The 26573-nt window shown below is 47.6% G+C and overlaps 9 protein-coding genes across 9 annotated transcripts; 3 read left to right on the forward strand and 6 right to left on the reverse strand.

Moving 5' to 3' along the window:
- Positions 1–335: 335 nt before the first annotated feature.
- Positions 336–2119, forward strand: EYB26_005508 (uncharacterized protein; the record flags this gene model as incomplete). Its single annotated transcript, XM_054264793.1, has 3 exons — positions 336–468; positions 527–1360; positions 1434–2119. The coding sequence occupies 3 exons, from the start codon at positions 336–338 to the stop codon at positions 2117–2119; spliced, it is 1653 nt and encodes a 550-aa protein (XP_054120768.1).
- A 683-nt stretch (positions 2120–2802) lies between these two features.
- EYB26_005509 (uncharacterized protein) lies at positions 2803–4932 on the reverse strand (the record flags this gene model as incomplete). The annotated part of the gene is made up of 2 exons (XM_054264794.1): positions 2803–4318; positions 4385–4932. The coding sequence occupies 2 exons, from the start codon at positions 4930–4932 to the stop codon at positions 2803–2805; spliced, it is 2064 nt and encodes a 687-aa protein (XP_054120769.1).
- Positions 4933–6671: 1739 nt separating this feature from the next.
- EYB26_005510 (uncharacterized protein) lies at positions 6672–8183 on the forward strand (the record flags this gene model as incomplete). The annotated part of the gene is made up of 2 exons (XM_054264795.1): positions 6672–6756; positions 6850–8183. 2 exons carry the CDS (start codon positions 6672–6674, stop codon positions 8181–8183), a joined length of 1419 nt encoding a protein of 472 aa, XP_054120770.1.
- Positions 8184–8580: 397 nt separating this feature from the next.
- Positions 8581–9456, reverse strand: EYB26_005511 (uncharacterized protein; the record flags this gene model as incomplete). The annotated part of the gene is made up of 1 exon (XM_054264796.1): positions 8581–9456. The coding sequence occupies one exon, from the start codon at positions 9454–9456 to the stop codon at positions 8581–8583; it is 876 nt and encodes a 291-aa protein (XP_054120771.1).
- Positions 9457–10466: 1010 nt separating this feature from the next.
- On the reverse strand, positions 10467–12571 carry EYB26_005512 (uncharacterized protein; the record flags this gene model as incomplete). Its single annotated transcript, XM_054264797.1, has 8 exons — positions 10467–10571; positions 10630–11063; positions 11132–11635; positions 11693–11788; positions 11858–12032; positions 12091–12142; positions 12193–12269; positions 12335–12571. 8 exons carry the CDS (start codon positions 12569–12571, stop codon positions 10467–10469), a joined length of 1680 nt encoding a protein of 559 aa, XP_054120772.1.
- A 1326-nt stretch (positions 12572–13897) lies between these two features.
- On the reverse strand, positions 13898–15947 carry EYB26_005513 (uncharacterized protein; the record flags this gene model as incomplete). The annotated part of the gene is made up of 5 exons (XM_054264798.1): positions 13898–14493; positions 14553–14835; positions 14894–15659; positions 15715–15789; positions 15853–15947. 5 exons carry the CDS (start codon positions 15945–15947, stop codon positions 13898–13900), a joined length of 1815 nt encoding a protein of 604 aa, XP_054120773.1.
- A 2425-nt stretch (positions 15948–18372) lies between these two features.
- On the forward strand, positions 18373–22057 carry EYB26_005514 (uncharacterized protein; the record flags this gene model as incomplete). The annotated part of the gene is made up of 5 exons (XM_054264799.1): positions 18373–19842; positions 19893–20945; positions 21014–21333; positions 21384–21702; positions 21773–22057. The coding sequence occupies 5 exons, from the start codon at positions 18373–18375 to the stop codon at positions 22055–22057; spliced, it is 3447 nt and encodes a 1148-aa protein (XP_054120774.1).
- A 423-nt stretch (positions 22058–22480) lies between these two features.
- EYB26_005515 (uncharacterized protein) lies at positions 22481–24436 on the reverse strand (the record flags this gene model as incomplete). The annotated part of the gene is made up of 2 exons (XM_054264800.1): positions 22481–23922; positions 23977–24436. 2 exons carry the CDS (start codon positions 24434–24436, stop codon positions 22481–22483), a joined length of 1902 nt encoding a protein of 633 aa, XP_054120775.1.
- A 580-nt stretch (positions 24437–25016) lies between these two features.
- Positions 25017–26537, reverse strand: EYB26_005516 (uncharacterized protein; the record flags this gene model as incomplete). The annotated part of the gene is made up of 3 exons (XM_054264801.1): positions 25017–26153; positions 26211–26299; positions 26447–26537. The coding sequence occupies 3 exons, from the start codon at positions 26535–26537 to the stop codon at positions 25017–25019; spliced, it is 1317 nt and encodes a 438-aa protein (XP_054120776.1).
- Positions 26538–26573: the final 36 nt, after the last annotated feature.

Consider the following 26573-nt stretch of genomic DNA (forward strand, 5'->3'; position numbering starts at 1 on the left):
TCGTAGGAGGGGGCCGTTTTTTCCCGTCTCGGACGGTATTGGTCAGTACAGTACAACCCTAATCGTAACAATGACATTTCTGTATACTACCCTAAATGGGTGCATTTGTGAGCATTTCAATACCTTTTGTTACGTGCTGACTGGTTCTCGTCATTGTGTATTTTGACCAGGGTTCTTCTACTGATAACGGAGGCGGCCAGGCAAGATTCACCCTTATATATGGTCCCAGTCTTCAAGACGCAGGACCCTGGACGTGAAAATTTTGCACCCATATCAAACACTTGCCAACCCGTCTAGTCCCTTGTGTAGTGATAGACTTGTTTTTTTGAAACAACATGGCGTCCGCTTCATTTTATCTCTTGGGCGAAGACCCATCAACTGCTCGTGTCATCGAGATCCCAGACCGTACCGACCATGAGGGTTTGCAACATTTGATTGCCTCTCATTTCGCGGTTGTCCATCCCAAGGGTGAGTGTCCCATCTAAGTACAATATGCTAGTGTGTGCACTGTCTGATATATCCTCAGGAATTGCCTTTAATACCAAGGACTCCGTTCTTGAGTCTGTCCCAGATATTCTCGCACAAGCAGAGCCAGTTGCCATTACCATTGACGGTCGGGCCGTGCGACCAGTTCCTGGACCCCAGGGTCTGCCATATGTTGGCAACTACTTTGAGATCTTTCCGGACCATGTTGGAAACCATCAGCGATTGTATCAGCAGTATGGTCCTATTTTCAAGACTGTCAACATGGGCTGCACTTCATACCACACCAACGACGCTACCCTAAGTGCAATCGTGTTCGCCGAGAGCGATTTCTTCTCCAAAAACATTATCGAAGGTCATCCTATGCGCCCTCTCAAGAACCCAGATGCCGGCATCTTCGTGTCTGATACAAACACGGAAGCGTGGCGCATGTCACACAAGTTCATATCGCCTGCTCTTGGCCCCAAGGCCGTACGACACTATGCACCTGTTATGCAAAAGGTGGTTGAAGAGAGTTTCCCAGTCTTTGATGAACTTGGTGACCGCGATGAGGCCTGGAACGCTTGGCCGTATATGCTTAAGATGTCTTCATCAATTATCGGCAAGTTAGTGTTGGGCATGGATTTCAAACATTTTGAGGCCGTCGACACACCCATGCACGAGGTGCCCCGATTGATTGCCCACTTGCTTGAGCTGAACAAGAAGATCTCAACCAAGGGTGACTGGTACAACAAGCTTCCTTTCGGAGACCCAGCCCGTCTCAGGGCTTCCAAGAAGCGTCTCGATTCTCTTTTCGAAGAGGCTATCGAGGCGGCCTCAAAGGGTGTTGAGGATCTAGAACTTCAAGAGGCTGCCCTCAAGGCTGAAAATATTGTTGGTACGTGATGACCCTTAATTTATGATTGATTGAAATATTGTGTGTCCTTGCTAACATCCTACGCTCGAACCAGACTATTTGCAACGTGCCACCGATAACAAAGGAAATAAGATGCCCAGAGATCGTCTCGTAGACCCCTTGATTGTTACCATTGCCGCTGGGTTTACTACAACAACCACCATCTTGGCATGGCTCATTTATGGTCTAGTTGAATACCCCGGCATGCAGGATCGCCTGTTGCAAGAGTTGATTGACTTTGGCTTCACAGCGGACACAGAGTGCACCGTGGATCTGATCAACAGCATGCCATTCCTCGATGCTTACGTCAAGGAGACCCTCCGACGACACAGTCCCTCATTCCAGCCTGCACGAACCTCCAGGGTTGACTGTATTTTGCCAGGCGCATACAAACTTCCTAAAGACTCCGTCGTGATCTCCGAGACCTGGCACGTCCACAATAATCCCAAGGCTTGGGACAACCCAACTCGATTCGACCCAGACCGCTGGCTTGGAGACAACACCAATATCCCCAAAGGAGCTTTCATCCCCTTTGCTACAGGCCAGCGCATGTGCATTGGCAACAGTTATGTGCTTCAGGCAGTCAAGATTTTCATCCCCAAGTTGGTATATCGCTATGAGTTCCTCCAAGCAAGTGAGGAGGCCGTTGAGTACGAGCCTTACTTCCAGCTCATCCGCCCGACAAACTTGTATGTCCGCGCTGAGAAGAGGGTCAAATGGCTCCCCAAGACTGAGGCATAGATGGATAGGAATGTCGTGTCTCTCACAACGGGCTTTTTAGTTTTGTATGTTAAGATCGCATATTAGATTGTAGCTTGCGATTAATTGCATTGTTGATATTGGAAATGGTGGCTCGTTCGTCGCCCCAAGGCACATAGTCAGCATTTGTGATATAAAAGGGGTCACATCCCAGTACGTATTATCGGGAGTCCTGAAGATGCGTTTTCATAAACTATTAACTTCGATAACTTTTATACATGCATAATTTATTTGAAGAGAGAATAGTCTAACCCTGATGAGATCCATAATCCCATAATCCGTTAAGGGTGCGCAGTTTGTCAAACCCCTCTCTTATCGTGTTTCGCACCAAACATTGAGATGGACGCAAACTGATGTCCATCAATGTATTTGTGACGTTAGGAATGGATATCACTAAGATAGGTAAATAGATCTTGCATACATTAAAACATTGAAAGAGGAAAGAGCGGTGTTCAAGATCGGTTACATGTAGGTACACTGTCAGATAGATCCATGGATATATATATATTGATACCGTATAATTCATGCCACGCTACTGTATGTAGTATATTCAATTTTATTATCTCATATACACGAAAGAACCAATCCGTTATTTCCAATGATCTTCTAAAAACAAAACAAACAGAAACCGTTGTGAGCGTCTTCCTTTCTTGCTCGTGGAACATTTAAATACCCAACCACTTTGGCTGATCTCCGAATACAATCTCCTGATCAAGCAACAGCTCTTGCTCAACGTTTGATCCGCTCAGCAAGGTTGGAGGCTGGATCCAACGCTTAGCTACCTCGACTGCGACAGCATTGTCGTCGCGTGCTGCATCTGCAAGAAGCAGGACACCAGCGGTCAACTTGGCAACCAGCTGCATAATCTCGCGCGCATTCATAGTGATGTATTCGATTGAGTTCGATGTAAGAGCGGTTTGTAACTCCGACCACTGCTGAGTTATAATCGCCGCCTCAGGTGCCAGGGACTCCTTCTTGGGCAAAGAAGCCTCCACCCAGCGGCTGTAGGCCTGTACCACGTAGGATCCGATGGGGCCCTTCAAGACCTTGACGACATCAGTGGCAATCACATCCGTTGTGCCTTCGCCAATTAGGATTGCAGTGCAGTCTCGGAGCACTCGAGCGACATTGAAGCCTGCCTCGTCGTTTTCGAGGTAGCCGACACCGCCCAGTGATTCCATGCTGCATTGCAAGACACCGACACAGTCCATGGTTGCGGTGGCCTTGGCGACAGAGCCGAGTAGTCTCAGCAGGGCTCCGGCATCCTGTGCATTCGCGGGCACGAAATCGTTCAGCGATGCTTTGGGCTGCTCGGTTCTGCCTAGAAGCGCCGCAATGAACATACACAGAGCCAAATGCGCGCGATAGGTGACGTGGGCCTTGGCGAGCGTCTTCATATGCAACGGCACGCTGCTCAATTGAGTGCCACGGGCAACCTTACGCACTCGTGCGAAGGCGCGGGCAATTGAGAGTCCACGAGCGGCGTAGCCCACGGAGACCATGGCGAGGTGAATACGGGTGATGTTGAGTACGACACCAATCTCATTGACACCCTTGCCTTCCTTGCCGATCAGGTAACCGCGCATGCCACTGAGCTCGAGCTCGCCGGTAGGCAGGCCCTTTGTGCCCATCTTGTTCTTGAGGCGTCGGATACGGACGCCATTGAGCTCGACGCTGGGGACTCCGTTCACTGTCACGGCGCGACGCATTGGGACGTAAAACGCACTGAGACCAATGGGAGTCCGCGCGACTGCAATAGCCATTGATCCTTCGGTGCTTGTCGAGAACCACTTGAGACCATTCAGGACCCAGGGCCCGAGGGGGAAGCCGTCGGCGTCCGTGGACTTGTCGTCTGGACCAAGCGGCGAGTAAGTGGCCATGGTCTCAGTCGGAGTCAGATCACTGCCACCAGCCCGCTCCGTCATCCACAGTCCGGACGTCCATCCCTTCTCTGGCTCAGGGGATGTGAGGCGGTCATAAGAGTACTGGAGCAGGGCGCGCGTTGCGTCGTCGATCTTGTTGTCGTTTAGGTGTGACCGAAGCAGAGTACCCACGCCGTCCGACAAGATCAGGTGGAAGTTGGTTGTTGCGGAAGCCGGGGAAAACAGGTGGACCTTCAACACCTGTATTATTCTGGCGTAGCCTTCATATTCATTGGTGAGTGAAGGCAGGGCGGCTAATCTTTATTCGTAGTATTAGTCTCATCTGTCATGCGCCACTTCAAACCATGCTCAAGAGGCAACATACCGCTCTAATTTTCCCCATCGCCACAACTCTTTCCACCCTTGGCTCGTAACGAGCTCGTCTTTCTTCACTCCCCAGCTATCCCAGTGCTCGACTCGGGGAGGATTGCGTTCTGTATCCGCAACCCAATTCATATTCTTCTCCGAAACTGCATCCTCGGCCAGTCCATTTAATTCGCTGTCGGCGCGTTTCTTCACCTCGGCCGGCAGGTATAACTCGAGGAGTCTAGCAAAAGCGACATCATCGTGGTAAGGGTTCTGTAGCACTGGACCTGGACGGAGGGGTTGACTGTGAAATGCAGTAGTCGTGCCAATCGCAGTTACTGGAGCTGGAACTGGAGCAAGAGCTGGAGCCGGAGCTGGAGCTGAAGCTGGAACTTCAACTGGAGCTTCAACTACAGCCGGAACTGGAGCCTCAACTGGAGCCTCAACCGGGGCTTCAACTACAGCCAGAACTGGGGCTTCAACTGGAACTGGAACTGTGGTGACTTGTATGGCCGTCTTGGTTAGATCTGGCAGAGCCGCCTGGACTTTCTCGATGATTTCCGCCATTGTCAAAGTACTAGTTACAGTGTAAACTAAAGCTGGATGAGGGAGGATGGATTGCTATCCGCGCTTAAAGAGCAACACGGGAAGAGCAACACGCTTTATCTGCGTACTTGAAACGATTCAAACGAAATAGCAGCAGGTCATACGGTAGGCGGAGCAACAGACAATTGCTCTCAGTTACACTTTTTCGGAGTTTCTCGTGTTGTTTTGTCCCCCATTCCACTACCACTACACTTAGGGTTCAACGGGCGTCCAGCCATACGCAGGAGGTATTGTTACATGACTTCTAATACTGGTCATAACTTCTTAATACTGATTAGGCGGCAAACACAAAAATAACATTGCATGATTGATTGTACGCATCGGATGTTGACCCAAAGAATACACTTGCTCGATTAGATACCATACGATGCGTACTAAGTGACTCGTTGTAGTAGAGCACCACGCTTATAAGCTGTACTCCGTACCTCGGCACTTGTTGTTTGTACTCGAATACTCCGCGTCGTAATACAGGCAACGGTACTTGCATGCCTGTCAGCACTCAATTGATTAGTATGCGTCAGCAATCGATCTGCTTAGTAGTGGAAGATCTCCCTCTTTTCCTATATAGGTATAGCTGGCAGCCCTAGATGAGTAAGCTTAGTAGGTGCTGTTCTGCTATGGCCACCAGTTGATCCAGATCTCATCTGCCACCTGTCTAGGGCGTCTGTTAGCATTCGCATTAGCGTTGAGCGATCGAGCTTAGATTGTGGAATACGTAGCTCCACGTTTGTGGGTACAATACGTACCCCTCTCTCTCTTGGGGTCCAATGGGCGAAGGATTGCGGGTGAAGCTTAGAGTGCATTAGTCTGTTTTTTAAATGGAAAAAGCTTCATTAGGTAAATTTGCAGGATGATAAGCAGTTGCCTAGCGATCTATGTAGTGTAGTACATTCGCACGTTCTCAATGTTCGGCGGTCTACCCAGGGCCTCTTGGGGCCAAGGGGCTGAAGGATCGCGTGTGGACCATAGCGTGCATTAGGGCTAAAAGCTTAAGTAGTTAGTTTTGTTTGCATGGTAAGTATTAGCTTACTACACTGTACACCAATCGCAAATCTGACACAAGCAGTTTTGGATAATAACTTCCACACTAATGCATACCAGAATACGAACCTTCGCCCCCAGATAGGGGCCAGGGTTCACTGCATAGTAGTAACCTGCATAGGCCATATGGTAACTTAAGTTATACTACGTACATAGTTCGCTGCGTCTTGCTCGTGGCTTATCATTACGGATAGACCCGAGGACTCGTGGGGGCTATGCGTGCAGGTAACTAACTACTCACTAGTTTAACCACGTACTACTGTAGTAAGGTAGCTAAATGCTGGTTAACTTACTACAGTTTTGGTAATCTTACCGCTTAGTCCTCCATGTTCATAACGATATCGGAAGATTACTAGCTTGTAGGTATACAATTTAAGCTTACAGCTGTTGCATTACTAATTGACTGCTGACCGATGGCACAGCCCCTGACTCGAGCACAATATGCATGAAAACCGGGGCCAAGAGGAGCAGCTCAGCTGTTCAAGTCGGTGTGTGAAGCAGAACCTAGCTTACAGTTTAGGTCATATTGGGTCGAGGGCCGTGTTTTTTTTTTGATCCTAGTGCTGCTGGAGAAAAAAATATCTAAGTCTTTTTTTTACACCTTCCTCTACACTGCCAAAACTTGCAGACTCCAGTTTGGCATGCTTTAATCTTCCATCATGAGCGCAATCAAGGAATTCACGGCTGATGAGGTGGCTGCTCACAATACCGCAGACGACTTGTGGATCATAGTCCACGGTGAAGGTAAGAATTCTTCATTATGGACGGCACAGTTTTTTTTTTTTTAAAAACAAAAAAAAAAAAAAAAAAACATAAATTACTGACACGTCGTTTTAGTGTATGATGTCACAAAGTACATTCGTGATCATCCTGGCGGAGACGACATCTTAGTTGAGATCGGAGGACTTGATGGTAGTGAGGAATTCGACGCAGCAGGACACTCTGACGATGCCTGGGATATCACGAGAAGTCTCCACGTTGGCACCCTGAAGAAAGATGGAAATCGGAAGCAAAAGAGGTCCGACACAGCGCGTTTGATACAAACGACTCCAACACCAGCCCCAGTGAAGGAGAAGCCTCGCGGGTCTTCACGCGCCTTCATTACATTATCCCTTGGTCTTAGCTCCGCATGTTTCGGTGCATGGTGGTATTCGAAGCAATTCGATATCGCTGCACTCCGCACCCTGCCTAACATGCCCACTGCATTGAACTATGCGACCGAATGGCTCAAATCGGCTGGCGCCTTGAAGCGCGTGGGCTTTGGCTTCACTGAGGGAGTCCTCGTCACGACTGCTGCTTTTTCGGTTACAATGGGTCTCGCTCTTCAACGCCTCGGGTATATTTTGCAGTACTACAGCTCGTATAAGGCCCACAAACAGATCCCAAGGCTGCCGGTACGAAACGTGCTGAATGGACGAGGCTGGTTGGACCCCAATGTTTTCCAGAAGCTACCTCTTGTCAAGAAGGAGGTTCTCTCCGCCGACTCCTACCGTTACGTCTTTGCTCTTCCGCGCAAGGATATGATGGTCGGCCTCCCCATCGGTCAACACGTCTCCATTCGAGGCTCAGTCAACGGCAAGATGGTCCAACGCTCTTATACACCGGTATCCAACAACTCTGATCGCGGCGTTCTCGAGTTGGTCATCAAGTGTTACCCTACAGGAGAACTCACAAACGGTTACCTGAAACAGCTCGAGGTAGGCGACCGAGTCGAATTCCGTGGCCCGAAGGGTGGCATCCGCTACATTCCCGGAATGGCCGAGAAGATTGGTATGGTCGCAGGTGGCACTGGCATCACCCCCATGTACCAGCTGATTCGCGCCATTTGCGAGAACCCGCGCGACCTCACCCAGGTTAGCCTCATTTACGCCAACCGCACAGAGTCAGATATCTTGCTTCGCAGGGAGCTAGACGGTTTCGCCCGCAAATACCCCGGGAACTTGAAGATTTACTATGTACTAGAGCAGACCCCCAAGGAATGGACCGGCGGCAGTGGATATGTGACAAAGAATATGATGGAGGAGCGGCTCGCGGCACCGTCGGCGACAACGAAGGTCTTTTTGTGCGGGCCACCGCCGATGGTGGATGCTGTGAAGAAGTCTCTTAACACCCTTGGATACGGGCTACCAGGTGCCAGCGCAAAGCCTGGTGACAAAGTTCTTTGCTTCTAAAGGGGGAGGTTAGGCGTTGACCAATCTTGTCGCGACTGTACAATAGGGGCAAGATGTTGCTGCGTTCTTTAGTCTTAAATATGTTTCCCAGATACATAGAATTTCAAAGCGTTTCGCTAAGTCTACACGTTTCAATCGTAATCAAGTTAGACCATGTCTTAAAAGAATGGACTCTTATTACGAGATAAGTTAATTAGTATCGGTTATTAGAAAAGTATGTCCCTGATCTAGAAATTGGTCGATCTACCTCTAGCTTTATAACATAAGGCAAAAAAGATAATGTTTACAATAAGCGATTGCCAATAAATCATTTCATTAGTATCCGCCGGGGACATCAAATCTAACTCTCGTCCTTGTAGGAGAAAACGCTCGCCTGAAGAGTAAAATGCAACCTTATTTACTTCGATCTCCCCAACCATGTCCTCTGAATCGCCTCTAGATACGTTTCCGGGTTCTGTTTGTAATGTCCAACGTGTGTACTTCCCTGGAACTTGACGAGCTCCACCGCCCAGCCCTTCTGCTGCGCATCTTTCGCATGCTCCTCCACGTCCTCGGTTCCAATGATGTCGTCCGCATCAGAATAAATGTAGCATCTCCGGCTTCCCTTCAGTCTAGTCGCAACAACTTTGTTCAAATTCTCCCGCACGGTATCTAAGACATCCGGTCCTGGAGTAACGAAGTCTTTGACTTGAATCACGCACAAAATCATGCCGAAAACAAAGCTCAGCGCCATCCTGGGAAAGAAAGCGCGCGGCAAACTTCGCGACAGGGCTGTCCATGTCTGCCCAAATCGCCAGCGGCCCGGGGCGCTGTCCAGGATGGTTGCGGCGTTGGAGAGAGGGCGTCCCGTGGATTCGAGGTACGACTTGCTGATTGTCGACCATGACTTGGATCCGGCGTTCGACATGACGTGTACAAGCAAAGTCGATTCATCCGCCGATTCACTCAGGATCTTCACCGCTGGCGCCACGAGCTTGCGCTGGGTGCTCTCCGAGCGATACAGGAAATCTGCCACGCCGCCCCGGACAAGAATGATTTTGGCTCCGGGGTAGAGTTTACTGTACATGTTGGTGTACTTCTCAATGTGTTTTGAGGCCGCATCACCCCAGGAAAGCAGCAATATCGTCTCTGGCGCGGTGGCACCAGCTAGAGTCTTGCTGCTGGACCGCGAAGACACCACTCCATCGGCCGAAGGCGACGACTGATCATCACCAGCGGGAGACCGGACCAGAACAATCTCGTTCACGCGCGAAAAATCAGATAGTGCCGCCATTGTAGTGTAGAATAACCGTTACGCAAGGGCTGTCTGTTGTGTTCTGTTCCACCGCGCAAAGAATTTCTGCTTCAAAATGACTGCTGACAAAATTCTGGGGGACAAAACAAAAGGCCTTGACTACCTTCAAATCATGCCGTAGTAGTGTACTGGGCGAAATGGCCTTCACTAGTAAAGGCAGTAAACTAATGAAATATTTATGATTATGCTCGAGCTGATTACGCCGGTCCATTCGTACTTCTGTACATAGCTCTGTAAAGCTAGGCAAGGCTAGACAGGGGGGTTGTGGGACGGTCGGACATCAGATGCGTATTACTGCAATATTTACTGCACTAGTAACGCTACATGTACTGTCTGACTGTGCTTAGAAGTAGGGTATTTTATGGCTGGCCTTCCTCAGCCGCTACTGTAAGTTATCCCACTGTTTTCACGTAGGGAATACAAAATAACCGAGTCAGTTAATTAATTGGGGAGGAAAAAAAGTTAGGATTCGAGTATGGTACCTAAACGGCTGAAACATGGACTTCATTGCCACATCGAATCAAAACAAGAGCGCTATCTAGAATTAATATTGCAAGCTTCCAGAAAATGGCCCGGCCACTCTAGCTGTGTACTGAGTACGTCGTGCAATGGTTTGGCGTACCTAGGTAGAGGAAATGGTCACTTCAGTCCTCAAGAGGGTTGAGGTTTTAGGGTTATAACATTCTAGGAGAGGATCACAGAAAGCGAAGCATGCATTGATGCGTTTGCAATGTCAATAAACTGAGATCTATATGTTCTTGCTATGCTCTATATCTGGTATTTTGGTTTTACATAAAAATAGCCACAAAATTGTTATTTAAAAAAAAAAAACTGCGGCGTACTAACTCCGGCTTGCTGCAAGTTTGGGGTTTTTACTTAGCTTCAGTGAAATCGACGTGTGCTTGTCAAGAAAGAACTCAATGCATACGTAGCATACATAGCTTCGAGGAGCTTTTGTACAGCACTAGATTGCTCGAACCTGGATGCGCTTATGCGCTCTCGGCCTCCTTGGTACGCTTCGAAACCTGGAAATGCTCAAAGAGCATGTATAGAGCTACTACTGCGGCAAATGCAGAGGTAGCGGTACCCAAATACTATGAGGTTTGTTTAGTAAAGCCAAACACAGTCTGCAATGGGGAATCATAAACTTACAAAGACGTTGTCAATGGCTTTGTTATAAGCCAAAATCACGCCAGGTAGTTCCTCAGCAGTAACAACATTTCTTACGCCTGAAGCACCGGCTTCAATAATCGCGGTGATATTGGCGCTGGGAGCATACTCTGGGAGTGCAGACAGCAAAGTACTAGAGAGATCTGTGTCTGCAAGGGCAAGGAAGACACCTCCTCCAAAGAATTGTCCGAAAAGAACCATGGCCACGCCGATGGGGATCTTGGTGGGCTCAAGACCCTGCTGCACGGCGAGGATAGGTTGCTGTTGGGTGATACCACGGCCGAAACCAGATAGGACCTGGTAGCCAATCCAGACTCCGGTGGAAGAGGAGGGGACGAAGAGGGTCATAAGGCCCGCACCGATCGCCGCGATGGAGTTTCCGACGAACATGAATAGTGAGGTGTTTGGTTTCTTGGCTAGAAATAAATAAAGTATTGCGTATTAGCGAGGGTTTATTCTTTGATAAAGGACGTAAAAAACCTACCGATAAATCCGGTGGTCATCGTGATGACGATGATCGGTGCGGCAGTGGCCATGTAGTAGGCACCGCTGGTAATTGGAGAGTTGCCCTTGACTGTCTGGAACCAGACAGGCAAGTAGTACGAAAAGATCCAGAGAGAGGCGAACTGGGTCATGTTGATAACGCACGAGGACCAAACGACGCTCTGCTTCATGATTGATCCCGGAATCATGGCAGAATCTCCGCGACGTCTTTCCCAGAAGATAAAGACAATCAAACTAGCTCCAAAGCCGACGAAAAGACCGATGATGGTGGATGAACCCCAAGCGTATGTGGTACCACCCCACTGGAGGGCCATCAAAAGCATAATGCAGGTTGGTGCAAAGAGACCGAATCCGATAGGATCAAGACGGTTCATAGCTTCCAAGAAGGTTTTGGCTTTCTTGGTCTTGTCTCGGATATCTGGGACGCGGATGAGCATGATGGCGCCGAGGGTAACGGCACCAAGCGGGAGGTTGATGTAGAAGCCTGCAATTGTATATTAGTTGCAATTCGCAAATAATAGTAAATGTCGGTTGGACATACACCATCTCCAAGTAGCCTTCTCCGTGAAGACACCTCCGATGATGGGACCGATAACTGATCCGAGTAGAGAGAATGCGTATACGAGAGCAACGAGACCTGTTCCAGTTGTTAAAAAATTAGTACACTATTCATGACGTAAATCGTTCATCTGTACAGCTTTCTTACCAGGACGTTGCTCTTTGGTAGAGGAGGCTGCGACGATGGCCAGGCCTCCATTGAAGAGGCCAGCACCTCCGATACCAGCGATTGCTCGGCCAATGATGAATGCAGTTGACGTAGGCGCCAATGCACAGATCAGGGAGCCGACCTCGAAGACAACCACAAATGCGAAGAAAACGTACTGAAAGTAGAAAATGAGCTGAATCCTACGGATTGCAATGCGTTCAGGAATACGGTACCTTCGAATAGTAGTTTTGGAGAATCTTGCCCATGATGGGTGCGCAGGCACATCTGGCGCACATGTTAGCTTGCTGAAATGATGATTGGAGATTGGCTCTTACAATGTAATAAGGTACGCGCTTCCATACCAACCAATATCTTTAATGGTCTGGAAATGAGTGGTGATGGCGGGAATGGCCTTTCCAAGCACATTAGTCGCATTATCTTTTTGGCTTCCACAAATGAGTGATAAAGGCAACTCACAGTTGTAATAATTGCAACGTCCATGGAATAGATGAAACCAGCCAGCGAAACCGCAGCAACGATTGTCCACAGCTGGACCGCGGGCAGAGGCTGCGGGCCAACCGGTGCAGCTGGAGGAGGAGCTGGCGCATCTACAGTCTTCTCGCTAATTTCACTGTCGACGGTACCTTCTTCCAGTCGTTTGGGTTCATCTCTCAGAGAGCCCTCGACATCAGTCGATGCGTGAGAATCCGACATCTTCGGCGGCGCTGTAGGATAAAACCTGCGTAATTGCACCGGATCCAGCAGTCTTTTCGTTTGCGTCGACTACTGCGTATCGAATTTTGCTAAACAAAAAGTTTCTAAAGCTAAATTGCTCTCCAAAAAAATATTACCGTCTCATCCTCGATACTTATAACTAATATACATAATGCCCCTTATGGCTCCGTCGGAGTCATTACCACTCCGTCTCCGACGGAGACGTTTGCTCCTAATCCTGGTAGTAGCTCGCCGCAAAAGGAATAGCGTCTTCGTAATGCTGACTAGGCGTTTTAATCTCTCGTCTGAGCTTTTACTCTAATTCTAGCCCTAAGACATGCTACGTAAGGTAGATCAAAAAAAAAAAACGCCGATTACTGGACTGGCGTTGTTAACAGATAAAGTACGTAGTATGTGTGGTTTAAGATAAGACCTTGTTCGTTTAGTTAGCATTAGTTAGTTCGGCTGCATCAACTAACTAGCTTTGGGGGCAAGCTCTTACACCCGTATGCTCCAAGATCTACGTTTCCTCCAAGCCAACTATGTCATTGTATAGTAAACATTAACAGAGCACTGTCCTACCTAGGTAATCCATATTGCACCGTGCACTTGGATTATAGGCCAATTACTACCGCATTAGGCAGGTCTACGGACTCCGCAGTAGGGTTAGGAATGTCATGTGATCTATCCCCCCCGCCTCCTAAGAAACCCTGAGAGAACAATTAAACATCAGTGCCCTCCGTATTATTCTAATGGCTGTCCATTAGAACCGGATAAATTATTTTCAAACAAAACCAAAATGCTGTTACCCAACTACATATGCAGCTAGTTGTTGATATCAAACACCTGCACCTGCCTTGGGGGCGAAAAGCCACGAAGGTGTATTTCAGTACTGGGACTCTACGAAGCATGCATTAGTGTGAATTCAAGCTCTGGAGCTGCTTATTGGCCAGGTATACAATCAATCACGAAATATCTGATCCGTTAGGACCCGTACGGATCAGTATGTCCCGGTTCATCAGTCAATGATTGCGGTTCTCGGAAGTTGATTAGAGATTTTAAAATTTGGGCTAATGCATACTAAGATAATCTTTCGCCCCCAAGGTAGAGCGGATATGCATGTGAACATTGAAGCATGCTGTGAAGGTTTATTATTATTAGCTAGAGAAGAGATGAGATGCTCGTTTTCTTAAACCTTCGTCAAGGGATTGTTTGTTGGTCTATATTTTGAGGTCTAAAGGTACATGAGAAAATGGTCGTTGAACATCGGTAGCTTCGTAAAAAAAAAAAAAAAAAAAAAAAAAAGAGGAAAAAAACGTTAACAGACTAACTACTGCATTGTGCAGGGTCGTCTTGCATGGTGGGCCAAAACCTATCGTCCCATAACCCGAATTGATCGAGACGAAACTCATGATATGACGATAGCAATAACCCATTTGATGATGACTGTACAGTAGAAATATTGGCGGGCGAGACGTTCTCATTTGACAACAGGTCATCAAATCGAGTCCTCACTTGTCTGAACCTCCGGCTAGTCTGTAGCCAGGGCTTGTTGTTCTCCATCAAATCGTACCTTGCGCTAAGGTCTTCCGTTCTGGTGACTAGACTATCTAGCAGAGTAGACAAGTCCACCGACGGTTGCGCATAGTTCACGTCCCAGTCGTCGGCCTTGAATAATAATAACTTGGACAATGTCGCCAGGGCGAGGTAGAGTTGTTGTAACGTTATTGCGGAGAAGCTGACGTGGGGTGGTGAATGAAGTGAAAAATATATGTTTATAAGTGTGCGAGTTGCTGTTAGGCACATCCATAAGGCGTCGGCTCGATTGGGGGACAGTCCCTGCGCCGGAGCGGTGGGTGACATGAAGAAGCATAATTCGAAAACGAGTATTTCAACCGCATGGTAATGCATCATCATGATCGCTATAAGACATTTTCTGATCAGCACTCCGGGCGTTGCAAACACCTTGGACGCAACCTACAATCTTGTTGGAATCTTTCAGGTAGCGTGACTTTGAACTTCTCCAAATCGGACACTAGTAATTTGAGGTGTAGACCAACGGAAGCATTTGGGACGGACCTATTCGACGATGGGAATTCGCGGTCAAGGATATATTTAGTATTCTCTGCAATCCGTTGCAAATCTACCAAATGAACTAGCCGCAGATCATTCTCGTATTCGGGGGCTTTCAATATTTCCTCGTAGCATTGCTGGATGTTGGTTGTCCAGTGTAGTGGGTTCAAACTGCGAAATTTAGACGATACCTGAAAACAAATCAAAGGTGAGCTCAAGCGTAACCATTGACGAAATAGAGCCACTTACACATGAGAAGAGATAGAAGCATCCAAGAACAGCCCTTCTTTCTTCCCTTGAAGGCTCCGAACTTCGAGCCCAATTCGGGTTCGAGGTGACGGTGACTTTCATTTCACCAACGAATTTTTCATGGTTGTTGCCGCTCTTGTATGGGACGTACAGGTTCAAATCAACAAGCAGAGAAAACGCGAGTCCGAGTAAGGTGTTTGTCTGCGGATTGGCGTGAAACAGGCTGTTGTACCAGTTGATATAGATCAGAAGCCCCTGAAGGAGATCCAAGCTCTTCTCGCCAAGCAGGATCAGACGCTCCATCATGTATTTGACCAATTCCTGGCCCATATGTAATTGATAGACAGAGTCATGATATGACGTCACTGTCATGATTGCGCGATAAAGAACGGGGCGTTCTCTTGCGAGGGCCTGCGCCGACATTTGTACGGGGACTGATATAAACGGGGCCTGATGCGCCATATCCCGACGGAAGATGTCCAGCAAATCGTCCGGGCTCTTGTTGGTTCTGCCCTCTGGCAGCGCAAACAACGGCGATCCAAGCTCATATTGCTGTTGTGTGGTTGGAAAACACTGCGGAATAGGTTGTCTCATCTGTATCGGAGCGCTCATGGATTCTGATGCGCTGGAGGTTGGTCCGGTGGACTCTGGTGTAATCGCATTGAATGCGCCATGATCTTGATTTTGCTGAGAAGAACCAAGAAGCGAGACTAGGCTGTTGAGTTTCTGCTCCAGCTGTATAATTTTTAATGCTTGGTCGTTTCGCCTACATCTTGTGTTAATAGCGGGCCCGGGTACGCAGGCGGTACGAGAAAGGCTACCTTGACTTGGAGGGTTTTGATGGTCGTGGTGTGCTACGATCCTGCATTATACAGTTCTTGTCGAGGCGTTTACACCTAAACAGAGCCTTTTCAGCGCCGACGCTACATAACGTCGGGATTGGGACAAACAACTCGTACCTCTCGCAGCGTCCATCCGTTAGGTCGTAGCATTTTGCCTTTGCCTTGACGCAGTTCTGGCAGGCATGCGCGCGAGGGTTGACATAGTCGGACATATTTGGTATATTGGGAAGCAAGTATATGCTGGTCGCAAATCGCAATGGAAAGATCGCGCCCGCACCCCGGGCGGATGTTAGAATATAAGAGGTCCGATGGACAAAGCGAGCCCGTCTCCGGCGGTGAGCTTTCCAGCACGAATACGGTATGGCTGGAGTGTTCGGTATGGAATAACTATATGCCACTGGTATATGGGCTTACTAACGTGCTCACTGAAAGGCACCGAACTAGTTTTAGGGCTCATACATACACGGGCTGATCAACGGCTCACTGACAAGCCAAGTTAAGTTAACTAGTTAACTAGTCAATGAGCTGACTAACAGCCTAATTAGCTCATGAGTCTAACCAGCTCACTAATAAGCTCATCAACGAGCTACTAACGGGCTTACTAAAGTCTGATGGGGTCATCAACAAGACTAATGAGTTCGCTCGCGGGGGCTTGTAAACGAGCGTTAAAGCTTATTTCCTGCCTTGGGGGCCAGCATCGCGGTTAGTATTTATGCATGTATGCATTAATATGTCTGCTAAATCTAAGGAGATGATTGATTACACTTGCAAGATCGCGACTGAGTAATAGGTTAGTTAGGTAGAAGATGGCAAATCTGACTAATAAGCATTAAGTAACTAAGTTAGGCCTGGATAAGTTAACTACGTAGTTACTAAGTTAACTATAGTTATTTATGCTCATGCATTCTAAGAAATTCGCCCCCAAGCTGCAATGCGCTCACTAGTGAGGTCGCGAGAGGGCTGCAGCGGCTGTTGGAATATCCTAGCTTGATCATAAATTGAGAATAGATAAGTTAGATGGCCAAGATAAGAAAAAAATAGTCTGGCAGAATTGAGGGGTATGATTGGTTTGAATACTAGTACGTAAGTTGTCAATACAGAGAGGCGTGTGGGCATATGTAAGTGAGAATTTGAGTGGGACGCTGTAATGTATTGTATTGTGTGTCTACCTAAGAGGGAAAATTATCTGGCACAGGTGGCCTTACATAATTGTGTGTAGAACTGTGCGCGCTATTTTAGTAAGGAGGTCTCTTGGCAAATCCTTGTAATGAGGACCGGTTGATATCCAATGAGAGCAGCTGAGTGGATTTATGCGCTGCAATAACCGTATCCGGGATAGCCGTAAAATAACGTCTGTCAGTAAGTTTTGCAACCGACAAGTCTCTCTCGACTGCCTCTCTATCGACAGTGTGGGCTAGGTACCGGTATGGCTCCTACAAATGATTTCTGCCTGTGCCATCAGCTCATCAGAGTTGAAGGTGTCATGACCATGGCCTCAATTAGTATGGCGCATTCGGTTCCTGAGAAAGATTTTACCAAATATCGCTACTATCAACTTGCCGATGACCTTTGGTAAGAGTACATATCGGAGACTCTATTGGAGCTTATGGACTCTGACTGAAATCAAACAGATTATATATTTCTCAATTACTGATGAGTCACTACACAATCCGTTCCGCGAGCAGCGTTCCAGCCGACATCACAGGGCCATCTTGCGTGCTAAATACCACTATATCGTTGGCCATATGCTTCAAATTTACTGGTCGTCCCATGATAACATTTGGTAGCGCTGGGCATTTTCTTTGTCTTTACGCCTTTGTTTGTGCTTCCAGAAATCTATGGGTGACAGACACCACTTTTCGATATTTCCATCTGGACAACGCTGAATGTGACTCTATCATACCTCGTAGACTACCTGCAGGTCTTTTGCAAGTGAACTTGATAACATCTGCCCCATTATTTTCAAGGTAACTATCTAGATGTTGTGTCACGTGATATCATGCACCAAAATTACCGGTCGTCTGTATTACTGTCGTATCGTATCGCTCCAAAACACGTGATCTGAAATTTCAATGTTTGTTTCGAGCAACGGAGCCATTTGGGAACTGGACATGCGTGGTTGTTTGGCTTTATTTCAATATACGATAATACAATCTATCAACAAGAAAGCGGTATCTATTTTGAAAAGGAAAATAATTCCGGCTGTCTAGTTGATATGAAGAAAAATCCATCCCTAGTTCATCGTTTTACTCACCTCCTAAAGTAACTAATCGCTTGTACTGTCAACATCGTACGAATCTGGCAGAACATACACGGGTCTGCCTGGTGAAGAAGAGTTGACTTTACAAGCTACATTCTAGGGAGACTGCGTCTCCTGAAAGAGATATCTGGGCTGATATTTTGATACATCAAAATGGTGGCAACACTGACTCTTCCTTGACGTCCACAAAGAAAAAGGGAACGGCGTCAAATTACGCTAAGCGCCCAGCGTCTAAATATCATTTCTACACCCATGTCAACAATTTTTATTTACTATTCATTGCCTCTGAAATTGATCGTGCATATTGGCCACTCGCGCCATATGATCTCTGCTGGTCTTGGATGGTGTTAATGACCATCTGAGGATCTCTTCTCAAAATGGCGTCACCTTTCAACCCTCGTGAGGGTCTGGCCACACAAAAATCTGGCCTCAACGATTCACACAATCCGACAACAACAGCAATTGAAGGTGATGAAGACGATATATCTCTCACCTCAACAGCAGGAAGTGTATTCCAAGATGAATACGAGGTCGAAACTATCCATGCACAAGACATAATCAACGGTCAAAAAGTGTACCTTGTCAAATGGAAAGGCTATGAAGACTTGCGTTGCACGTGGGAGCCGAGAGACTCATTCAACACTAAGGAAATACTACTGGAGTGGGAAGACAAGAAGCGGCAGATAAAACGAGGAGTCAGAGAGCCGTTTGATGTTGAAGCGTGGCAGGCTGAATGTGAAGCTTTTGAGACCGCTCGTGAAGACCGTAAGCGTCGACGACAAGAGAAACGAGCCAGATTGAGTTTGTTGGGGCCAGAAAACCAGGAATTGACTGCTGTACCGACCGCCACCGTACCAACTCCAGATTTGGAACCGATAATCCCTCCCTCAGCTCCCTCAGATATGTCTTCTGATGATGATAGACCTCTTGTACAAAGAAGAGGTCTTGAGCAGAATAGTCCATCAAAGGCCGATAGTGTTCAGTCAAGGTCCCCAAGTCAACCTCAAACCACGGCCGCTAGCAACCAACCCAAACCACCCGCAGTTCAACCTACATCTGCACTCCCTGTCAATCAAACCACTAGCCGAACAGAGAGACCAAAAGCCGCGCCGCCAAAGCCTGTCGACATTAAGCTGGCGGAAGGTCGTTTTGAAAGAAGAGATCTCGCCAATGTTTTGAATCGTGCGCGGCAGCAGCCCAATCCACCAGCAGAGAAGAACAAACCGTGGAAGTTATTTCGAACCACGCACAGATTCGAAAAGGCTTCTCGACAGGACCCCGAACCCAACATAGACGATTTGGAATTGCAAAGCCCAAATACATGGTCTCCATTCCAAATGTCTTCGTTTCTCAGAAAACGTCAAGAAAAAGAAGACGATAACCTGTTTGTGGAGCAAGACGAAGTGCCTGAAACTCAACAAAATTCCGTTTCTCGCACCCCGTCTGCATCGGTCGACAGTCCCGTGCTTCAGTCACAGCAACTCAATACAGTAGAGCATTCCTCAGCTATACCCCCAAGCACCATATCTCCAAGCGGTTACACGCAAGAAGTCGGAGAAAGTCTGGTAACAGAAAGCTCGGATAATGTTATGCCCAAACGTCTCATCCCCTTGGGTCCAAGGAACTGGCAACCGCCCCCGGTTGGGAGACGCCAACTGCGCCGGAAAGACGACCTTCTTTGTCGGATATCGTATGGCACCGAACCCTTTGAGATAGGTGATACCTTACTCTGCGATATATCAACTTTTACCCGAGAGATTATTTGCAAACTCAGATCCGAAGGCGAAGTCAGAGTTAGTTTCGAAGAGGTTTGCACGTTAGACCGTTTTCAATCTTTGTCCCATGAGGTAAGAAAATATTTATTCTATTTTTGACCATCCCATCTAATGAAAACTAGGTGAGCAATGAAGTGGCTTTTAATGGCTTCATCCTTGCCTATCCTGATACACAGTCTCGGTTATATGACTTAGAGGATTTACTACGCGACAAGAACCACGTTGCAATAGCGAGAATCAGCCCAAAGCCATTTGAACCAGATCGTGGATTGACTCTTATCTGTTATCCAACTGAACCCCGATCCAAGAGTTATCGGCTTCTGAACAGAGTAGGTTATAGTTCGCCAAAGGGCTCTCTACGCTTTGCAGGTATCAATGGAGTACTTCCACGACATCTACGAGAACCCACACCGCCCAAGGACAAATCTGTGACAAGAAGGTTATTGGAAAGACCAGAGCGACAGGGACGATATGAAGAATCTGGCAGAAGTAGGGAGGAAGGATTGACTGCATGGCGCCTTCTCTCCCAGTCAATCCCTTCTACGCCTCAGGTTGGTGATTCCTCCTTAGCAATCAAAGGGCGAGCCTTGCAAGCCCGTGATCCTCGTTTAGAAGTCTCGACTACCCGGAAGAATGAAGTATCGACTGTATCCCAAAGCGCACAGTCGACTGTCATGCCAACTACTGCCGTCATCGGTCAAGACGAATCGACTGCCGCGGATCCCGACGCTATGGACACCTCGTCTGACACATCCTCTGAACCTAGCGAAGACATGATGATCACCACGACATCTCAGCCTCCTGTCTCAAGTGGCATCGACGTCCCGTCACCGGTATCCGTGACGTCAAATGAGAAACATACCAATCAGATTATCCCAGAAACCCAGGATGTGCAGATGCTTGACATCAGCAATGCAGAAAATATCAATGTCAAAGAATTCTTGACCAATATATTCTTAACAAATTACAAAATCACGTACAACGAGATCGCCGCTGTCACCAGCCATTCCAGCATTAAACTCGCCAATTGCTTTTACCTATGGTTCCCCGAGGATGCCGACGCAGACTTTCAAGTATTAGAGCAGTTCCTCGACACGCATTATGCGATTGTGCTTTCGAATCGCAAGCAAAATGACTGGGAGAAGTTTACAAAATCTTCTTCTGGAGTTGCATTAGTGAGTATCAAGATCCTCTCACATGAAAACTTTTTTTTTAATGCTTACCTCTTCGTTCCACGAAATAGTTCCACCATAGCTTCCTGCATTTCAGCGAGATGTCCGGCTTCCACAAACTGATGATGAACTCCTCGTTCAATTTTTGGAATGTTTCACTTCAAACGGCTATCCCAAACGTAGAACCACAAACACATTTCCAACGACTCTTCCCTCAAGGAACTGGTTATCTCATGACGGAGGATTTCATGTTACATGCAAGAGACGCAGCGATCATGATCCTGGCTTGGTTTCGGGATACTGCTTTGTCCAAGTTCCCGGGTACTTTGAAAATGATGGTTCGCCCGAATGTCTTGGAATGGTTGGATCAAATGTCTAAGGAAGATCCTCGGTAAGTCAAGACCCAGCCTCATTTTGCTAGAGTAAGTACTAACCGCCCAGATTTGCCGTAATGGCTGTTCTCATCGGCGACACTGCATGCCATGGTGACGCATCAAACTGGCCAGTTGAGGCACGCGACCTCGACTGTTTCTATAATCCATCTCTCGAAAGTCCCGTCATCTCTCTAGCCGAAGTCCCCGGTATTGAGCTGGCAGATAGTTCATCAAATCCAGATGCGAAGGGCGCCGAACAACAGAAAAATACAGATCTTCTATGTGAGGTCTTCGCAGCCTGGGCGATTCTCAATGCAGCGTCCCTGCGGAAATTTCACATCATCACACATAACAAACCACTGGAGCGCTGGCAGAAATGGCAACACGTTAGTCCTATCCCCTCCCTTTCCCTCGCGGATCAACATTAAATGAAGAACTAACCATAACATTACATAGATTGAGATAACCCAAGGCGCAAACGACTTTTTCCGCAAATCCAACATCAACAAAGACCATTATACAAAATGGTTGGCCCAAGGTGCATCGACCTCATCATCATCAGCGTTATCGCCATCGAAATCCGCGGCAGCGCTACCAGTGTCATCCTCTACAAAACAACCCGCTAAATCAGCACCAATACTACCTACAGCGCCTGGACCGGCAGCCGCCCCGCGACCTCTGAATGAAAGAGCAGTTAAAGCACATCCTGGTACAGGTCCGGATCATCGGCCGTCGCGGTAGTTGCATGGCTGCATACCATGCAGATTTCCCTATCGTGATCCTTACAGGGCAAAGGCGTACAAAGGGGGGTCATTAGAGGAAGGAGGCGAGGATCCGTGTTTTTGCGTTTACGTGCTTATTCTCGACTTTGGGGCCGGTGTGGTGTTCGGAAAGCAGTATTTTGTGCTAATCCATAATACAGGGTCCAATTCAAATCAATGGCACGGGTAGTAACTAGATGATTAACATCATGTCGAATGAACTAAGTTACGGAACGTTTGGATATATCTTCTTCATTTCTTATGAAGTCATCCCGGTATTGTCACTGCGGTTAACAAAAACATTCATTCATTCATATATATATATATTATAAGTCATAATATAACAAACAGCTTCAAAAAAAACCTCCCAAGTGGATTCAATGAATGCCTGGGTAACATCAAACTATGCACCAGCGGTAGAAGCCCGATTCCTATATTCCGCAAAACTCAACACCTTACTTCCTGATTTATTGCCATTACCATTGCCGTTGCCGTTGCCACCGTTAGTAGTACTTCGTTGTTTTTTATCTTTCTGCATCTTATTCTCCCAATCACTCTCCTCGGCGGCAATCATGGAATGGAATCGACTTCCCTGGCCACGGCCGAAGTAGATTGGTTTCTCTTGTCGGTCTGCTACCTTCTCGGTGACTAGCACAAATTTCACCGATGATCCGGGTGCTTCGAACATTGCATCTGAGAGAATTGTTTCTAGTTCTGTGCGGAGGGCGCGGGCGCCAGTGCCCATTGACAACGCGTTGGAGGCGATTTTATGGAGTGCGGGGGTGGTGAAGCTTAGTTTGATGCCGGAGAGGTCAAATAGGGTCTCGTATTGCGTTACGAGGGAGTTGCGGGGTTCGGTGAGGATGCGGAGTAAGATGGAATGACTGAGGGATGATAGTGCAGTTGTGACTGGAATACGGCCAACAAGTTCGGGGATGAAGCCGAACTTCTGTAGATCTGAGGGTGTTGAAAGGTCCAGGGGGTTGAAGTATACGGGTTCTTCGGATGATGTTGGAGGGGTTGCTGATGTAAAGAATGGTAAATGTTTCTTGTATAGAGCTTCTTCTTCGGAACCTGGAATGATGGGGATGGGGGCTTGGTTGCTTGCGTCGTGTGAGGATGAACTATTGCCGGATGAAATAGAAGATGCTCTGACCGGTTGTCCGAATCCCATTGATGATTTCGAGATACGATCCATGATTATCTTGTTGAGCCCGACAAATGCACCCGAGAATATGAAAAGAATGTTATCCGTTCTCACATTGTATATTTCTCCCTTTTGTGGTGGAGGGCCAGACGCAGTTGAGGGTGAATTGAAAGCGGAGCCTGGCGTTGCCCCCGGTGGAAAAGATCCCGGAGCTCCACCAGCAGGTCGAGAGGTGTTCTTTTCAGGTTTGACCTGTACTTGAACTGTGGTTCCCTCGACGATCTTGAGAAGAGCTTGCTGGACACCTTCTCCGCTGACATCTTTACCATGACTGACACGAGCGGTGGCAATCTTATCAACTTCATCCAGACATATAATACCTCTTTCAGCCTTTTCAACATCATAATTGGCGGCGGCAAGTAGTCGATGCACGCACACATCAGCGTCTTCTCCAATGTACCCAGCTTGTGTGAATGGCGTGCAGTCCGACATGCTGAATGGTACGTCCAACACCCGAGCCAGAGTTTTGGCCATTAATGTCTTTCCCACACCGGACGGTCCGAGTAAAAGGATGTTTGACTTTTCAAGCTGCGTCGAGGAAGTATCGGGAAACGATGACGAGCCACCCAGTCGACTTTCGATTGTATCTTGCATTGGTTGTTCAAGGTTCATCGTTCGTTGGTGACCTGTAAACTCATCTACACAAAGTCAATTCAAATTATCTCTTTTCGTCAAAGAATATAATGTCATACCATCTAAATGATGAGCCTCCATGGCCGCTCGTCTCTCTCTTTGTGCCATCATCTCCGCAGCGGCCTCTTCTTGTCGCTGCAGCTCCATGATGCGCTGATAATGATTGTACACAGCCACACTCAAAATCTTCTTTGCGCGATCCTGCCCCACGACGAATTGATCAAGATACTGCTTCAGCATCCTGGGCGTCAACCTTGGAGCTCCAAACGCAGGTGTGGAGCCCAAGGGCCCCGGAGTCGGAAGTCCAGCTTCATAGCTTCCAGTGAAGGGCTGGCTGGTGAAATCGGAGCGATTGAAATGGGAGGACGATAGTCGGGAGTTCAGCGATGTGAAATTTCTGTTGTAACGATATGAGGACGGAATCCGGGGTTGTCGTGGGCTGTAGTTGTGTATGTATGATCGTTGTGGACCGCCGATGTTGGCCGCAAGGCGGGGAAACCGCACGGGCGGCCTCTTCATGTTTAGAACCGCTATGGATGAGTTGATGAGATGAATATTGAATAATTCACATGAAAATAAACTCTCAACGTAAAATCTAAGAGGGCTACAGAGCAACTTGTGGTTCAATGTGAGAGATATGACTGAAGAGAGGTGCTTGCTTGTATGACTCGATGATAAGAGGCAGCAGGAAGTGGTCGGAGCGGAGATGATGACGATAACTCCGGGGGATATCACGTGCGGTACTCCGTTACGAACCCAGACCCGCCTTATCTTATCGTCTTATCGGTTATCGACGGACCAATCGCGATATAATCAATGCACCGAGCGTGATTCATCGACAAGCATATCACACATAGCTCCCAGAGGTTCCATCGATGACTCCATCTGGCAAGCACCATTCATAATCAGATAATTCATACTGCCAACGGTTGAATCTTATCTTGTGTAGAATCTGATTTATCAGACTACCATGGGCCGCGTATGGTTGCCAAAAAGCTAGAAAAGTGCTGTACTGAGCACGAAGTAGTGGCAGACTGGGCATATAGCATATTATTCATTGAGATTACCTAGTACATAATCGTACCCTAACTAGAAACCATCACGCTGCAATACCCATCTCACAATCCTCAACAGCAATCTTCAACCCCTCCGCATCCTCTCCACGCTCATTCATAACCCACAACAAAGTATCAACAAACGTCTCGCCATTATTCCTAAACCAATCGCCCAAAGAATGCACATACAACTCGACGTCTTCCTTCAAAGGTGCATGATCTCGCAACCAAAGCACTTCTCCGGGATCAAGTTTGAGCATGTCCTGCACAACATAGTAATGTGGGATTTCGTCACCCCAACCTTCCTGACCAGGATCATGGTAAAAGTCATTTCGAAGCTTGGCAGCGAATGTAGAAGATGAGGAGGTCTTCACCCATGCTGACGATAATGACGACGAAGCGTTACTGCTGTTGTAGTGATTGTGGAATAACGAGTCATAATTTGAAACGGTATTATTGTCCTCAAGGAGATTGAAGTATGATCCCGTAGATAGATTAGATCGTTCAGGGCGGTAGTTCAGGTGGATATTAAAAGATAACGGATTTGTATTTTCCGGATAGCGTTTGTGGAACTTGCGCTGAATACTGCCGTTGCTGGGACAGATATGATTCTGCACCACGTCCTGTATCACCATGCGCACATCCTCCATTTCCGCCAACTCCGAAGTCGACCAGTTATGCAATAACTGCGCCCTCTCGACCACAACATGTCGCAAGCGGCGCGAGAGTCGATCATATTGACTTGTATGAAAAGCACGATGATACAGCCACAACCGATAGATCGCACGACGGAGACGAAAACGCTCTTCATCCGTCAAGAGTCGTCGATTCTCATAGTCGGTTTTCCATTTCTTCAATGGAAAGATAGTCTCCCATTTCTGCGCCACACGGCCAATGCGAACGACCTGTCTGAGTAGAGCATCGGACTGCGAAGCAGCGCGAATGACATGCGCCGGTTGACTTGCATTTTGAGTAATGAGCTGGATGATATCATGTATCGGGCCAAACTCTGAATCCGCGACGCTCATGAGAATGGTGATTCTGGAGGAAGATGCAAAGACATGACGGAGTCGACGGTTGGTAGAGGCCAGGTGCAGAACGTCGGAGATGGAATTGCAATTACGGAAGATTTGGAGCAAGAGCTCCGTTGGAAGGTCTAGTAAATTCATGGTAGGTGATTTCTGTAAAGGATGAGGGTTAGCATGAGGTGAATCCGAGAGTTGAGTCTTTCTACATACAAAAGTCTGATTGATAAGGGGTCTAAATAGCGTTGGGTGTTTCTGAATGGTGTCGAAATGGTTTGCAATAGTTCTTTCAAGATTTATAGCTGATGAGCAAATAGGAAGTATCTCAATTATGAGAGAAATAACAAGCGGACGACTCCCTCGCGCGCGAATCACGCTCAAAAGCCGTCAGCAGTGGCGCCAAATGGTCTACTTGAAGTTGACCCCTTCCTTGGGGGATTCAAGTGTACCAAATTTGAAGCAAGTCATGGTGTCGCAGCAGCTAAGCTGGATGGAACGGGCCTGCAAACTTGCAGGGCCGTTGTCTGTATGAACAGCCATAGCTTTGGTGGTTGTTGGAAAGTGAAATGGTGAGGT

Source organism: Talaromyces marneffei, chromosome 4 (genome assembly GCF_009556855.1).
Source record: "Talaromyces marneffei chromosome 4, complete sequence".
In the NCBI taxonomy this organism is placed as follows: Eukaryota; Fungi; Ascomycota; class Eurotiomycetes; order Eurotiales; family Trichocomaceae; genus Talaromyces; species Talaromyces marneffei.